The 13,825-nt window shown below is 60.3% G+C and overlaps 2 protein-coding genes across 2 annotated transcripts; both read right to left on the minus strand.

The window, feature by feature from the left end:
* Window positions 1-875: 875 nt before the first annotated feature.
* RAB7B (RAB7B, member RAS oncogene family) lies at window positions 876-4,402 on the minus strand. Its single transcript, XM_009905545.2, has 6 exons — window positions 4,395-4,402; window positions 3,321-3,382; window positions 3,064-3,190; window positions 2,052-2,267; window positions 1,645-1,770; window positions 876-961 (listed from the first exon to the last, which is right to left on the minus strand). Exons 2-6 carry the CDS (start codon window positions 3,371-3,373, stop codon window positions 881-883), a joined length of 603 nt encoding a protein of 200 aa, XP_009903847.1. The 5' UTR covers window positions 3,374-3,382; window positions 4,395-4,402; the 3' UTR covers window positions 876-880.
* Window positions 4,403-8,178: 3,776 nt separating this feature from the next.
* Window positions 8,179-10,806, minus strand: CTSE (cathepsin E). The gene is made up of 7 exons (XM_009905558.2): window positions 10,689-10,806; window positions 9,633-9,751; window positions 9,341-9,540; window positions 8,953-9,075; window positions 8,718-8,859; window positions 8,536-8,634; window positions 8,179-8,343 (listed from the first exon to the last, which is right to left on the minus strand). Exons 1-7 carry the CDS (start codon window positions 10,804-10,806, stop codon window positions 8,179-8,181), a joined length of 966 nt encoding a protein of 321 aa, XP_009903860.2.
* Between the last annotated feature and the right edge of the window lie 3,019 nt (window positions 10,807-13,825).

Below are 13,825 nucleotides of genomic sequence, written 5' to 3' on the forward strand. Positions count from 1 at the left end.
TCTCCCCCGACCCACGATTTGTCCAGCTCCAAAACGCAACCTCCCTGCCCTGAGCAGCTGGCACAGGCTCAGAGCTGCTGGCCTGGCTGCAGCATGGCTCAGGAGGAGAGCCCAAAGCCCCCATCCCACCCCATCCCACCCCACCCCACCCCACCCCACCACATCCCATCCCATCCCCCTGCTGCTTAGCACAGGAGCAGTTGGTGCTGCACACATGTAAACAAAACTGACATCTTTCATTTCCCTTTCTTTACAACCAACCCTTGCAAAGTGCTTCCCTGAGGAGCCCCCCTGGTGAGGCAGGGGGAGGCTGTCTGGCAGGGGGCTGCATGGGGACACTGAGGCACGGAACGGTCACATCCTCAGCAGCTGACCCCAGGAGGGCACCCAGCTGCTCCCAGACTTGTGCCATGGCCACCAGCCCCACTTGGCCCCCACCCCAGCCCAGGACACAGTGTGAGTGCCATGGGGCCACCAATCCACACGTCAGGGAGGGTCACCCCCGGGGCCAAGGTGGTGGTCTCTGAAGGGCACCCCGAGCGGTGCCCAGCTCCCTGGCACCATCAGTGCAGGGGGATTGCCCACTCAGGTGCCAGGCAGCAGCAGATCAAGGGGGATGAGGCCACTGTGATGCAGCAGTGACCTGGGAGGCTGCTGGTTTGGGGGAGCAGCTCCAGAGGGGTGGGAAGCAGCGAGTCCTGGTGGTGCGCAGCCAGCTGGCCCCTGCACGTCGAGTGGGAGCCATCCTGTGGCCACCCTGTGCCCTGGCTTGCCCAGTCTCTGTGGCCAGAATGGGGTGAGTGGGGGGCATGGGACCCCCGGGGCAGGGCCCCAAGCCTTAGGAAGGGGAGGGTCTGGCACGCCACGGGACAGCTTGGGGTCAGCAGCAGCGCTTCCTGGGCTTGTCGTAGGGAGTGAGTTTGATGGAGTCGGTTAAGTAACTCTCAAAAATCCCTTTGTACTGGAAGAAAAACACACAGAGAAAGTTAAGGGTGAGAGAGGCCAGCTCGGGGCCAGGGGAGCACCAACCCGGCCTCCATTTGTGACTGAAGACAAACCCCAGGTGAAAGCCAGGGAGCAGGCTCCCCCTGCTCGTCTGCCGCGGGGCCAGGAGGGTCCCCGTGGGGCGGCCGCTAGAGGACGGTGCTGGAGCGCTGTGCGGTGCTGCTCAGCCCTTGCGGCACCGCGGGCAGGGGACCGGCAGCCCCTGTCCCCCCCTGACTGCGTGGAGAGCTGCTGTAAGAACCCAAAAGCTCTCTGCAAGGGGCTGCGGTGACAGGACGAGGGACAACGGTTCGAAACGAGAGCAGGGGAGCTGTAGATGGGAAGTTAGGAGGAAGTTCTTTGCTCTGAGGGCGGTGGAACGTTGCAAGGGGCTGCCCAGGGAGGTTGTGGGTGCCCCCTCCTTGTAGGTATTGAAAGCCAGGCTGGATGAGGCCTTGAGCAAGCTGCTCTAGTGTGAGGTGTCCCTGCCCATGGAACTGGATGAGCTTTAAGGTCCCTTCCAGCCCAAACCATTCTGTGGTTCTCTTTCCTGGGGCTCTTTACAAATAGCAGCTGCTCTGCCTCAGGGGTTCAGTCAGCTCAGCTCTGGGGGTGGCTGAGCCTGCTGCCAGCCCAGGTGGGTGCCAGGCTGCTGCTCACCGTGGTCAGTGCCTGCTTTGCCAGGGTCTCGAAAGCCTCAGCAACGTTGATGTTGTTCTTGGCACTGACTTCAAAGTAAGGGATGTCCTTCTCCTTGCACCAGGCTGAGGCCATCTCCTTGGGTACCTGTGGGGGAAGGAGGATGGAGCAGTGGCACACAACTGCTTCCTTCCTGCTTCCCTCAGCGGGGACAAGCTCTGCCATGAAGGGCAGCGAGGGAACGGTGCCCTCTGGGAGGCCTGGGGAGGTGGCAGCGCTGGGTGCCCAGCACCTCCTCTCCCAGTAGCTCTGGTTTTCCCGAGGGCATTGGAAGGAGGCTGATTCTGCAGAGGGATCAGCACTTGTCAGCCAGGAGGGCACTGAGGTGTCCCCATCCGTGCACCCCACGCTCTCCCCTCCCCCCTCACCTGCCGGTCACAGATGTCTATTTTGTTCCCCAGCACGACCATGGGGAAATCCTGCTCCCTTGGAATGACCTTCTCCAGAAAGTCATCTCTCCAGTTGTCCAGGGCTTCAAAGGACTCCCTGTCTGTCACATCAAAGGCCAGCATGCAGCCGTCTGAGCCTTTGTAGAAGGTTGACACCATGGACCGGAACCGCTCCTGGCCTCCTGTGTCCCAGATCTAGGGCAGAGGAGAGCACAGGCACAGAGGCAGGACGTGAGCAGCTCGCTGCCCTGTGAAGCTCAGGGCACCCCAAAACCCAGGGGGGACTTCAGTGTGGTTCACAGAGGCTGAAAATCAGGCTCTGCAAATCCATTCCCTCCCACCTCAGGACACCAGCAGGCATCTCGGGACAGCAGGACATGGAGGTTGGACCAGGTGGGGGTTGGACCAGGTGGGGGTTGGACCAGGTGGCCTTTAAAGGTCCCTTGCAACCTAAAGCATACTATGATTCCGTGACTCCTAGTCACAGTCCTAGTGATAGGACCAGGGGGAATGGAATGAAGCTGGAGGTGGGGAGATTGAGGCTGGAGGTGAGGAGGAAGTTCTTCATCCATCAGAGTGGTGAAGCTCTGGAATGGGTTGTCCAGGGAGGTGGTTGAAGCCCCAGCCCTGGAGGTGTTTAAGGCCAGGCTGGATGAGGCTCTGGGCAGCCTGATCTAGTGTGGGGTGTCCCTGCCCATGGCAGGGGGGTTGGAACTAGATGATCCTTGTGGTCCCTTCCAACCCTGACTGACACTATGACTCTTCTGAAAGCATTGGAACAGGCTGCCCAGGGAGGTGGTGGAGTGCCCATGCCTGGGGGTGGCACCTGGGGACATGGTTCCGTGGCCACAGTGCTCTTAGGTCAATGCTTTGACTCAATGATCTTAGAGGTCTTCTCCAGCCATGACAACCCTATGATCCCACAACATGGTGGGACACAGGTGCCCATGGGAGCAGGGTGGGCACCCTGGCCAGTCCCAGCCCTGCTCACCTGCAGCTTCAGGGGGGTGCTGTCCACCGAGAGGACCTTGGTGAGGATGCTGGCGCCCAGCGTGGTGCGGTAATCCTCGTAGAAGGTCTTGTGCACGTACTGGTGCAGGAGGGAGGTTTTGCCCACACTGGTGGGAGGGAAAGGACAGGGGTGAGGAGCAGGGACTGGTGGCAGTAAGGATGGGGGCTGTGCACCCCCAGGCCCCCAGGCCAGCACGCACCTGGGGCTCCCCTCCCGTCACCAGCCCCACTCCTTACCCCAGAGCTCCTATGATGATGATCTTCAGGTCCACCTTCTTGCTGGCATCCATGGATGGACCCTGCAGGGCAAGAGGAGGACCACCAGCTGCAGGGACTGGACAAGCCCTGCGGTGCTGGTGAAGGTGTGGGAGCAGCTGCTGCTCCCCACAGCCTCTCCCTGCTCCCACCCCAACCATTCCAGGGACCTGGCTCCTGCTGTGTCCTCACCACATCTGTGCCACCCAGCACCCTGCTGTGCTCAAGTCCCGGGTGTGTGTGGGGGGTGAGGATGGAGGGTGGGGGAGGCAGAAACCCCTGTGCTGAGCCCAGCCCACGGAGCAGTTCCCGAGGTGCTGGTGCAGGTCCGGGCACGCCGCCGTGCTGCTCCAGCTCATCACCATTAAACCCTGCTCTGAGCAACTTCCCTGCCTCTCCCTCTCCTTATAAAGTGAATTCCCTCCCCCCCAGACCTGGCACACGCTTTGGGGGTGGGGGGTTGGAAGTGCCATTTATTAAGGAAGACCACGGCCCCCTGGACTTGCCCTGGGTGCTCCAAGCACAGCCCAGAGATGCCACCCAGCCTGGGAACACCCCGAGCGTCCCTCCCAGGCTGCATCCCCAACACGTCCTGGTGTCCCCACGTGCTCTGTGCCAGGAGCGCCTCAGCAAACCCCCTCCCGAGGTGGGGATGAGCATCCTTGGGTGGTCCCAGCAGCCCTGGCCAGGGGCACGGCGCCGACCAAGGCAGGGCTGGGAACCCTCAGTGAGAGCCCCAGCTCTGCATTTTTCCAGGATGAGTTGGCCGTTGCCCTTGGCACATCGCCCCTGCCAGGGAGGCTCCCGGCCGCGGGGTCCAGGCTTTCCTGCACCCCTCTCCCACCCCGACCCAACCCTGGGCAGCGTCCCTGGCACCGGCAGAGCCTTGTGTCTCAGCCTGCACAAACTTCCCGGGGCTTCTGCCCCTTCCAGACGCAGATTTCTTGGCGACCAGGCGGTTCTAAGCTCAAAATGGAGTTTCCCAACCTGTTTGCCCACCGACTGCTGCTCTGGGGGTCCCCGGGGGCGGGAGGGGCTGGAGGGCAGCGCACTCACCTGCCAGGGCATCCTCCTGCCGGGCGGCCGAAGCTGCGGGCTCGGTTCCAGCCGGCGGCCCGGGGAGGGACGGGAGGAGAGAGGAGGATCCGGGCGAGGGCGGCCGGGCTCGGCGGAGTGCTGCGGGGCCCCGAGCTGTGACATCAGCACAAAGGGGCCGAGAGCCTGCCGGGGCTGGCGGAGGAGCTGCGGGCGGCTGCTGCCATGCCGCCGCAATCCCCACCGCTCCCTTGCCTGCTCCCCGGCTTGCGGACTGATGGAGGGAGGAGAACAAAGCTCCCCCCGCGTCCTGGGGCTTGGGATTGACGTTTGGCCTCTCCTCTAGCTCGGGATTCCCCGGGAGCGTTTGCCACCTTGCCGGGACTCCCGGACTGGGATCCCGCCGGGAGGTTGTTTAGGACTGGAGAACAAAAGCCCAGGGGGGCTACCAGCAGCATTCCTGCGGGAACCACCCTGGGCTTTGCTCTGGCAGCTCCGATGGTGTGGGATAGGATAAGCGGCTTTGGGGGCTGGGGGCAGTGAGGGGACAGCGGCAGATGAGATGTGGCTGGGGGCTCAGTCTGGCAGAGCTGGGGTAGCAGAGGGGCAGAGGTCCCTTTGGGGGGGCTGTGGGCTTTGTGCAGCTGCTTCTTCTTCTGCATTCAGAGGAGGGGCAGGGTGGGAAGCAGGAGTGCTTGCAGCCCCTCCTGCCACATCCCTGCCACCTCCAGTCCTTAGGGACTCCCACCCAGTCCCTCTGAGGCCACCAGCTTTTGCTTCTCCACGGCTTGCCCTCAGTTCTGCAGACATCTCTGATGGGATCTCAGGGAAGATCCTGGCACTCAGCAGGACAAATCCTCCTCCTCCTCTTTCCCAGGTGTAATTCTGGGACCTGTCTGGCCAGAAAAATCTGTTTTGTTCCCCCCACAGGGCAAGTGTGAGGAGGAGCTGGGATGAGATGGGAGAAGCACCCGAGCCAGTTCTCACTGGTGGTGGGTAAAAGGCTGGGGTTTCCCTGGAGCAGGTCTCTCCTAATCCCTCTTTTGAGCTATTTTCATCCTACTGCTTCACCTTTGCCCTTGAAGCAAGACTCTCTTGTCCAGCCTCCTCCCCTGACTCCTTCTGCCCTTGCTCCTCTCAGTGTGTCCCTCCAAGCCCAGTGGGATGGAGGCTGCTCAGCCAGTCAGATGGCTGATGCCTCTCCATGCTGGTGGAGATGGGGCTGGTGGTTGTGTAGCTGCAGCTGGTGCCTGCTGCCACTTCTCCTTTTGGGCAGCACCCATCAGGGCAGCCAGCCCAGGCTCGGTGCTGGCTCCTGCTTTTGTTTGATTTCGCAGGGAAAGAGATTTCCCCCAAGCTCCTGCTCTCCTTTACTGCTCCTGCTGAGAGCTTCACCCTGGATTGAGGCAGTGGGTGTAGAGGAGGTGATGGCCAAGACATTGCTCAGCAGCTCCTGGCAACCACAGCTACAATCCTGTCCTGACTGCTTCAGCAAGTCAGCAATTCTGAGGGGGAAAAAAATAGCATGGGTTTCGTGCCCTGTGACTGTGAGGATGATCTTGCAGCTAGGAAATGACAAAACACAGGCTGGGGACTGCCATGTCCAGAGGAAAGGCTCCTGTGGGCAAGGAGAGGACAGGCTGCTCCCTGGGGCAAGGCTGGCAGGGCAGGGAGAGTGAAGGAGGAAAGCAAAAGGCATCCAAGTGACTAATCCATTTCCTGTGGCTGTTTGTCCACTTCTGCTCCTTGGGAGACTTGGTGGAACAACATTCATGGAGCATCTGCTGTGTGCAGGGAGGAGGGCTGGAGGGGGCCACCCAAACCCTGCCAGGAAGAGGTGGGCTGCTCTGGGGTCTCAAGAGCACATGGCACCAGAGCAGCCCTGGTTAAGCCCCAGACTGGGCCACCTCTTGCTGCTGGCCAGTGTCTGGGGACACTGAGTGGTCCCTTGTGCTAGGCAAGCTGCCTGCTCCCCTGCTGCCTATGGTGGGTTGGTGCCCAGCAGCACCTTGGTGTGCTAAGAGTTAAGGTGGAAGAGGGAGAGGAGACCTTTGTCCAGCTGCCCAGCACCTTATCTGCTGCTGAGGTGAAGTCAGTGCAGGAACTGGGTACAGAAAGCATGTGCTGGTCAGGGGCACAATAAAGGCTCTGAGTGAGGTGGATTCTTTACTGCAAACAACAAGGCAGAGCCACAAAGTTTACAGCCGGATCTGAACCCTCCGATGCTCTCAGACCCAGCCCTGAGGTCTGCTCAGGTCTGGGAAGGGTGCAGCAGGCACCAAGCCTGGCCATGAGGACCCTGGCACCCCGCTGCAGGGCTGTGCTGTGGTGTCAGCCAGGAAAGCTGAGCACAGGCAGGGATAAAAATAACCCTTCAGTGTGCTTCCCTTTCTCACTGCCTTCCTTGCGTGTGGAGGGATGCCTCAGGCATGAGCCACAATTGCTCATCACTGTCACCAAGTCACACGCACTGACTCCTGGGGGCCCCTGTGGCTGCTAGCCCCCCCCTGGACCCACAGCCCCAAAACCAGCCCAGTCATGGCCACTGGCAGCAGAGCTGGGCAGCTGGTTTGCCTTCTCTTGCTTTGTTCACCCCCAGCTGCTTTGTCTTTGCAAGAGCCTGGAGGTCAGAGCAAAACCCACTGGAAACCCCTGGCTGCCCTGGGAGTGCTGTGGCACAGGAAGAGGCCCAGGGTCTCTCCAGCCTGCTTGGTACCTTCATGTTTGGCAGCATCAGCTCAGCCTGCTCCAGTCACACATTTTCTGCATGAACTTGCTGCTCCCTGAGTCCCAGCCCTGCCCCTACCCACAGCCATCCCCTTGGGCTGGGCAAGGAGCTCAGGGATGCCCAGAATCACCTCAGGGCACTTGCAAAGTGTCCTCTTCTGCCCATGGGTATGTCCCAGACAAGAAACCTCAGAGGCTGAGCTTTCAGCTCCAGCATCTCCTGCACCACCAAGCTTTCCTCCAGAGTGAGGAGACCCCAAGCATGCAGCCCCAAAGGGGGAATCCAAAGAAGGGCAATGAAGCTGGGGAAGGGTCTGGAGAGCAGGGCTGGTGAGGAGCAGCTGGGGGGCCTGGGGGTCTTTAGTCTGGAGGAAAGGAGGCTGAGGAGAGACCTTCTGGTTCTTTACAACTCCTGAAAAGAGGCTGGAGCCGAGTGGGACTTGGTCTCTTCTCCCAAGGAACAAGAGATGGGACAAGAAATGGCCTCAAGGTGTGACAGGGGAGGCTTAGCTTGGGCATGAGGAACAATTTCTTCCCTGGAAGGGTTGTTAAGCCCTGGAAGAGGCTGCCCAAGGCAGTGGTGGAGTCCCCACCCCTGGTGGGTGTTAAAAGCTGTGTATATGTGGTGCTGAGGGACGTGGCTTAGTGGTGACCTGGCAGTGCTGGGTTAAGGGTTGAACTTGATGAGCTTAAAGGTCTCTTGCAACCAGAATGGTTCCATGACTCTAGCTAACACTCCAGTACAAGCCAGCCTTGGGCTGCAGGACTGCTTCTGTGCTCTTCCACATGACCATGGTGGGGGTTGTGTCACTGAAGCTTTTATTGACCTGTGTTTCCAAAAGGGGAATCTGTGAAGGAGGTCACAGAGCTGCTCAGGACACTTTGCTACTCAGCATGAAACAGCTTCCTGGCGTGGTCTGGACTCCTGCTGTGCTCTCCAGCCGTGGTCCTGGGCTGTCTTCATGGTCCTGGGGTATCTTCACGGCCTCCAGGGACACTGATGCAGTGGTGAAATCCCCTGCCCTGCCCAAGGCAGCAGCCTGGTGGCTCCATTCCCATCCCATGGGATGCCACAGCCCTAAGGGACAGCGGGGGCCAAGCCCACCCTGTTATTGCCACGGTCAAAGACGGCGTAGAACTGACGGATGAAGACATCCCCCAGGATCCAGAGGGGCCCAGCAGGAGGGGCAATGTCCAGCCCCTGGAAGCCACTGGTGCAGAAGACCATGCCATCACTGGAGTCCTGGGGAAGAAGAAGAAGAAGGGCAAAGCAAAGGGTGAACCCGAGAGCTCCAGGAGTAGCAGCGGCAGGAAGCAGGGAGGCTTGGCACCTGCTGGCACTCATGGCTCAGCTCCAGGGGTGGCTCTGGGTCACCTGGGTCTCCAGAGCCATTGGGAATTGGGGGTGGTGGCAGTGGTGGAGCTGCAGTCATACCATGAGGGTGTAGGCCTGGGCATTGAGGGTGTAGGGGAGCCCATTGATGGTGAAGGTCACATCAGGCATCACGTTGAGGTTGCTGCACTCCACGGCGTACTGTGGAACATCCACATGGCTCAGGGGGCAGGACTGGGGGCCCCAGGGCTTTGCCCCTCTCCTCTCCCCACCCTTGCCCTCACCTCTCCATCCACAGCTGTGGCACCAATATAGCTCTGCATCTGTTTGATGTCCTTGGTGGGCCCTGTGAGGAGCGATGTGCCGGTGTCCACGATGGCCTGGCAGCCGCTGGCACAGAAAGCCACCGTGCCCCCTACCTGGATGCTGGGCAAGGAGGAAAGAGAGAAGGGCCAGGAGGGACTCCTCCTGCTCCCCTGCCCCAGCCCAACCCTGCCCTCCCTGCCCAGCACCACTCACTTGTCCAGCTGGATCTGCCAGTACCCTTGCTGGGTGACTGGCACCCAGTTCAGGCTCCCTGTGAAGCGAGAAGAGTCGAAGCCACCGAAGAGCAGCTCTCCTCCCACGGAGGACTGGGGGTTCCTGGAGGGAGGAGGAGAGGTGAGGGGGTTCCTCCCTTTGACCTTGCACATTGCATTTTAAAGGGGTGGGTTTACACCCAGCTGCCTCCCACCAGGGCTTAGGGAGGGTCATTTGCTTTGCTGCTGTGAGAGCTGAGCTCTGTGATGCTCAGCATGGTCCCCCCCAAGAAAAGCCTTTCACTGCCTCAGCAAAACTCCCTGGTTTTAGCAATGCCCCCCAAGAGCAGTGCCTGAATCAAAAGCCTGGGGCAAAGCCATGTCCATACCTGCTCATGTAGACAGAGAACAGGGGCAGGTCCACCAGGTTTTGTGCCATCATGTTGTCAAAGACAGGAGTGACCCCGTCCACGGCCAGGGAGGGGTAAGCCAGCCCCAGGATCCCATCGAACTCAGCGTCCAGGAAGGCTTTCCCTGGCTCCGTGACGCTCTCTGCAAACTGCTGGCTGCTCACAGTGAGGTCCCCGACCTGCAGGGAGGGGGAGGCTTGCTGGTGGTCCTGAGCCTGTGGGCAAGTGCCAGGGGTGCTGTCCAGAGCAGGAGAAACCCAAGGTGACTCACGACTACTTGGTCAGATCCAATGATCCCTGTCAGGCTGCCAGTCCCATACTGGATGGAGAAGGGAGTCCCTATGGCCTGGTACGTGCTGGACTGGGAGGGCTGAAACCTGGGGTGCTGAGCTGGAGAAGCAGACAGAAGCTTTCAGCAGGAAGGCTTTTGTCTGCCTGACCACGAGTGCCAGGAGACTCCACCATGGCCCATGGCAGCCTTGGAGCAAAGTGATCCACAGTGCCTGGGTCATGGGCATGGTGCCGAGGGGAAGGGCTGCTGGGGACAGCAGGGCATTTAGAGGAGGGATAAATCCTGCCCTGGTTCAAGCTGCCTGGAAGGTGAGAGGTTTGTTGGGGGCAATGGGATGAGCTCCTGCTTGTTCTGCAGACAGCAGCAGCCCCATGGGCACTACCCAGGCATTTTCCTCACGCAATCACAGCCTGCTTTGGGTTGGAAAGGACCTCTCAAGGTCACTCAGTCCAACCCTCCTCAAGTGAGCAGGGAGCACCCTCAGCCCACCTTGGGTCTGTTGGAAGCACCTGAGGAGCCCTTGGGGCTGCTTGGAGGTGCTCCATGTCCTGGGGCAGGGTTGGACCTGCTGTGGCTAGCTCACTGACAGCCCCAACAAGCCCAGAGCTTGTCCCTTGCCAAGGCTGTGGGCAGCCAGCCTGGAGCTGTGCCATGCTCTGTGCCTGCCTTGTGCTGCCACCCAGCCCTGTGCTGACAAGCTGCATTATCTCCTATCTTCTTTGCTTGTTTGTTTAAAGGCTCTGCCAAAAGAATGGCCCAAAGAGCACTCCCCACTTCTGCAGGGGCTTGGTGGTGCTGGGTGCTGCTGGCTGCTGCTGCTGTGATCACCTCCTGTGCCCTGGCAAACAAACCCACAGGGGCACCCCCCAAGATTTCTCCTATCTGTGTGTGCCTTGGAGGGCTCAGCTGGGTGGGGAGATCACCCCAAGGGCCCTGGGCTGTGTGTGCTGGTGACCCCATAGCCTTGCTGGGGCCACCCCTGGGGTCCCAGCACTGCTCGCCAGGGGGGTGTCCAGTTGGGGAGCCCTTACTCACCACAGGCTTTGCTGGCACAGTAGATGGATGGCACCCAGAGGTTGGAGGAGCCTGTGTCAAATATCACAGTGAAGTTCTGGGGAGGGGTCCCAATGGAGATCTGGCCAAAATACTCCATCTAGGAAAGAGCAGAGCCAGAGCTGTTCACCATCAGCATGCCAGGGAACACTGGCAGAGGGGTGCCTGCAGAGGGCTGGGGAGGGTTGGTGCAGGGGATGGCTGGCACAAGGGCAGTGTTTGATCTGCCATGGTCACACTGTGCCAGGTGAAACCAAGGAGCCAAATACTTAAGGAACAGGAATGCAAGGCAAGGACAAAAGGCAGGGTGGTGGATGTGGATGCCATCCTCTCCTGCTGGATTCAGGCCTCCAGGGGACCCTCATCACCAGGATGCAGACAGTGGCAGGGGTCTAAGGGACAGGACCTGATGCTGTGGGGAATGGGAAGGGCCTGGGGAACATAGAGTCATAGAATGGGCTGGTTGGGAAAGATCTTAAGATCCTGAGTCCAACCATCACCTAACCTCTCCCTGCACACAACTGTCAGACCATGGCCCTCAGCTCCTCATCCAAACATCTTTTGAACACCTCCAGGAGTGGTGACTCTTCCTCCTCCCTGGCCAGCCTGTTCCAGTGCCTGGTGACCCCTTCAGTGAAGAAAACTTCCCTCCACCTCTGGCTCCAGGGCCTCTGTGGTGTGATAGGTGTTGGCTTTGGAGGAAGCCTGTCTCCCTGCCATGGACCCAGGGAGTGCAGCAGGCAGGGAGAGGGCTGGCAGTGCCTGCCATGAATGTGTTCCTTGTCCTTTTCTCCTCATCACATTCCTGAGAACAAAGAGGCAGGCAGGAGCAGGCAGGAGCAGGCAGTGAGCCCGGGCACGCTGGGCACTGGCTGCTGGTGTGCCCTGTTCGCAGGCATGGGCTGTAAGGGAAGCTCTGGGGGCCACAAATGAATGTTCTTTTGGGGTGTCTGTGGCACACTGCTGGGGCTCAGAGCCCCCTCCTCAAGTCTTGGTGCCAGCACTCTTGCATCCAGGCAGCTGATGAGGGGCTGGCTTTATGGGAAGCACTGGGGACCTCCATTAACAAGCTTTTGGGGTGTCTGTGGCACACTGCTGGGGCTCAGAGCCCCCTCCTGAGGTCCTGGTGCCAGCACACTTACATCCAGGTAGTTGATGAGGGGCTCGTTGGTCTCTGTGAAGGCAGAGCAGTCCTCAGTGTCCTGGGCCAGGTCGATCTTGTGAGCTTTCCAGAAGTGGGAGAGCTGCCCACGGTCCCACAGCAGCTTGCGCAGGGAGCGCTGCCGAGTCAGGGTCACCCTGAGGGACCAAGGGTCCTGGGCGCTGGCCTGGGGCTGTGGATGCCATCCCCACCCTGCAGCCCTCCATGCCCACCCCGAGGGTCCCAACACCGCCAGGATGCGGGTCCGCAGCCTGCACTGCCCCCTGCAAGGCTGTCTAGACAAGGGAGAGCGCAGTGGGAGGGATCGGACTGCTTTAGGGAGCAGCAAATCAAGGACCGAGCCGCACCGGGCTGCCCGCAGCCCTGCCACAGGCAGGAGATCCACGTGGCTGATGGAGAAGGACAGGAGCCAGCGCCAAGGTGAATTCCTGCCTGCGTTTTCTGCCCTGTTCGCTCACAGAGACCTCGGCTGGGGCCAGCAGCTCACCCTGCAGACCTCACCGCAGCCCTCTGCTGCTGGCTGGCTCTGCCCAGAGGGATGGAGACGGCCAGGGAGCCGGTGGAGCGAACCAGCGAAGCACCTCATGGCCACAGCGGTGCCCACGCTGGAGGAGCTCAGCTCTGCCCCTTCATCACTGCTCTGCCCAGCAAAGCCCCTCCAAGAGCTGAGGGGGGAGGGATGCTCCTGGGGGACTCCCTTACCTTTTCAAGCTGCTGCTCAGGGCAAAAAGCACGGGGAGGAGGAGGAAGAAGAGGAAGGTCCTCATGTCGGCGGTGGCAGCGCTGGCCGGAGCTGGGCTGTGCTCTTATAGCAGCAGGAAGAGGCTGCGGCCGCGATAACGCCGCGCTCGGAGCCAGCGCGGGGCTGTGGCAGCGCCAATGAATCACTGTCCCCGGCCCAGGTGAGGCACGACGTGGGCCCCGGGGTCAAGTTTGTTTTTGTGGGCGAGGGGCCGGCGGCAGCACACCTGGGTGGTGCCCAGGGGCCTGCCGGCTGCCGGGCAGGGGGCTGTCGGTTGCTTTGGGGGGCAGTGAGGGTACCACAGGGTGGGGTCTCCATCCCTCTGCCTCCATCTCAGTGCCAGCCTCTCATCTACTGGACATTGCACCGCCCAGCTGTGCTGGTGGAACCCCCTCAAGATGCTCCAGGGGAACATTTTGCCTTCCCCCTGCCTCACAGACACCCCCAGGGACCCGGCCACGGGGTGCTGCCCATTCTGACAGCTGCAGAGGGGGTGCAGGACAGGGCTGTGCTCCTAGCACAGGGCAAACCTTCAACGGCAGAGAGTAATCAGCAGTGAGGAACTGCTCAGGAATCTGCAACTTTCCCTTGTGCAGGGCAGTGAGGGCCCTCAAATCTGGGCCTGTGATTGTGGGACAGAGGAGCTTTTCCTGTCCCTGGCTTAAAATTCCTTTCCAGAGTGCCTTTGGCGTGGAGGTGGAGATGTGGGGGGCACAGCAGCGCTGCAGCTGGGTGCATTCCCTGCATCTCCCCATGCCCAGCTTGGCAGCTGCCCTATTTTTTCACCCAGCAGCTTCCACACAAAGTTTTCCTCTGTATCCTTCTTGAGATGCAGCTGTCTGGAGCAGCCAAAGCCTATATTCAGAGGAAAGACTTCAACCCTCCCCCCCAAAAAAGCCCTTCCTGAAACAAAAGCAGCTGCAGCACCGAGTGCCAGATCAGCTGAAAGCGGAGAGCCGATTGTTCCGGACATGGTTTATAACACCACCACCACCCCCCTCCCAGAATCAAATCCTGTCAGGAAAACCCTGCCTGAAGGGCCAGTGGGCTTCTGAGATAAAAACCCAAGGGTGAGCTGCAGCCCAGACACTCCAAAAGCACTCCAGGCAAAACCAGCTTGCTCAGGGGGAAAAGATTTCCCCAATTGGATCATCCTAATCTGCAGGCTGGCGGCGGAGGATTCGGCGTCGAAAATGGGAAGATGAAAAGAAGGAA

This window comes from Dryobates pubescens, chromosome 35 (assembly GCF_014839835.1).
Source record: "Dryobates pubescens isolate bDryPub1 chromosome 35, bDryPub1.pri, whole genome shotgun sequence".
Taxonomy (NCBI): Eukaryota; Metazoa; Chordata; class Aves; order Piciformes; family Picidae; genus Dryobates; species Dryobates pubescens.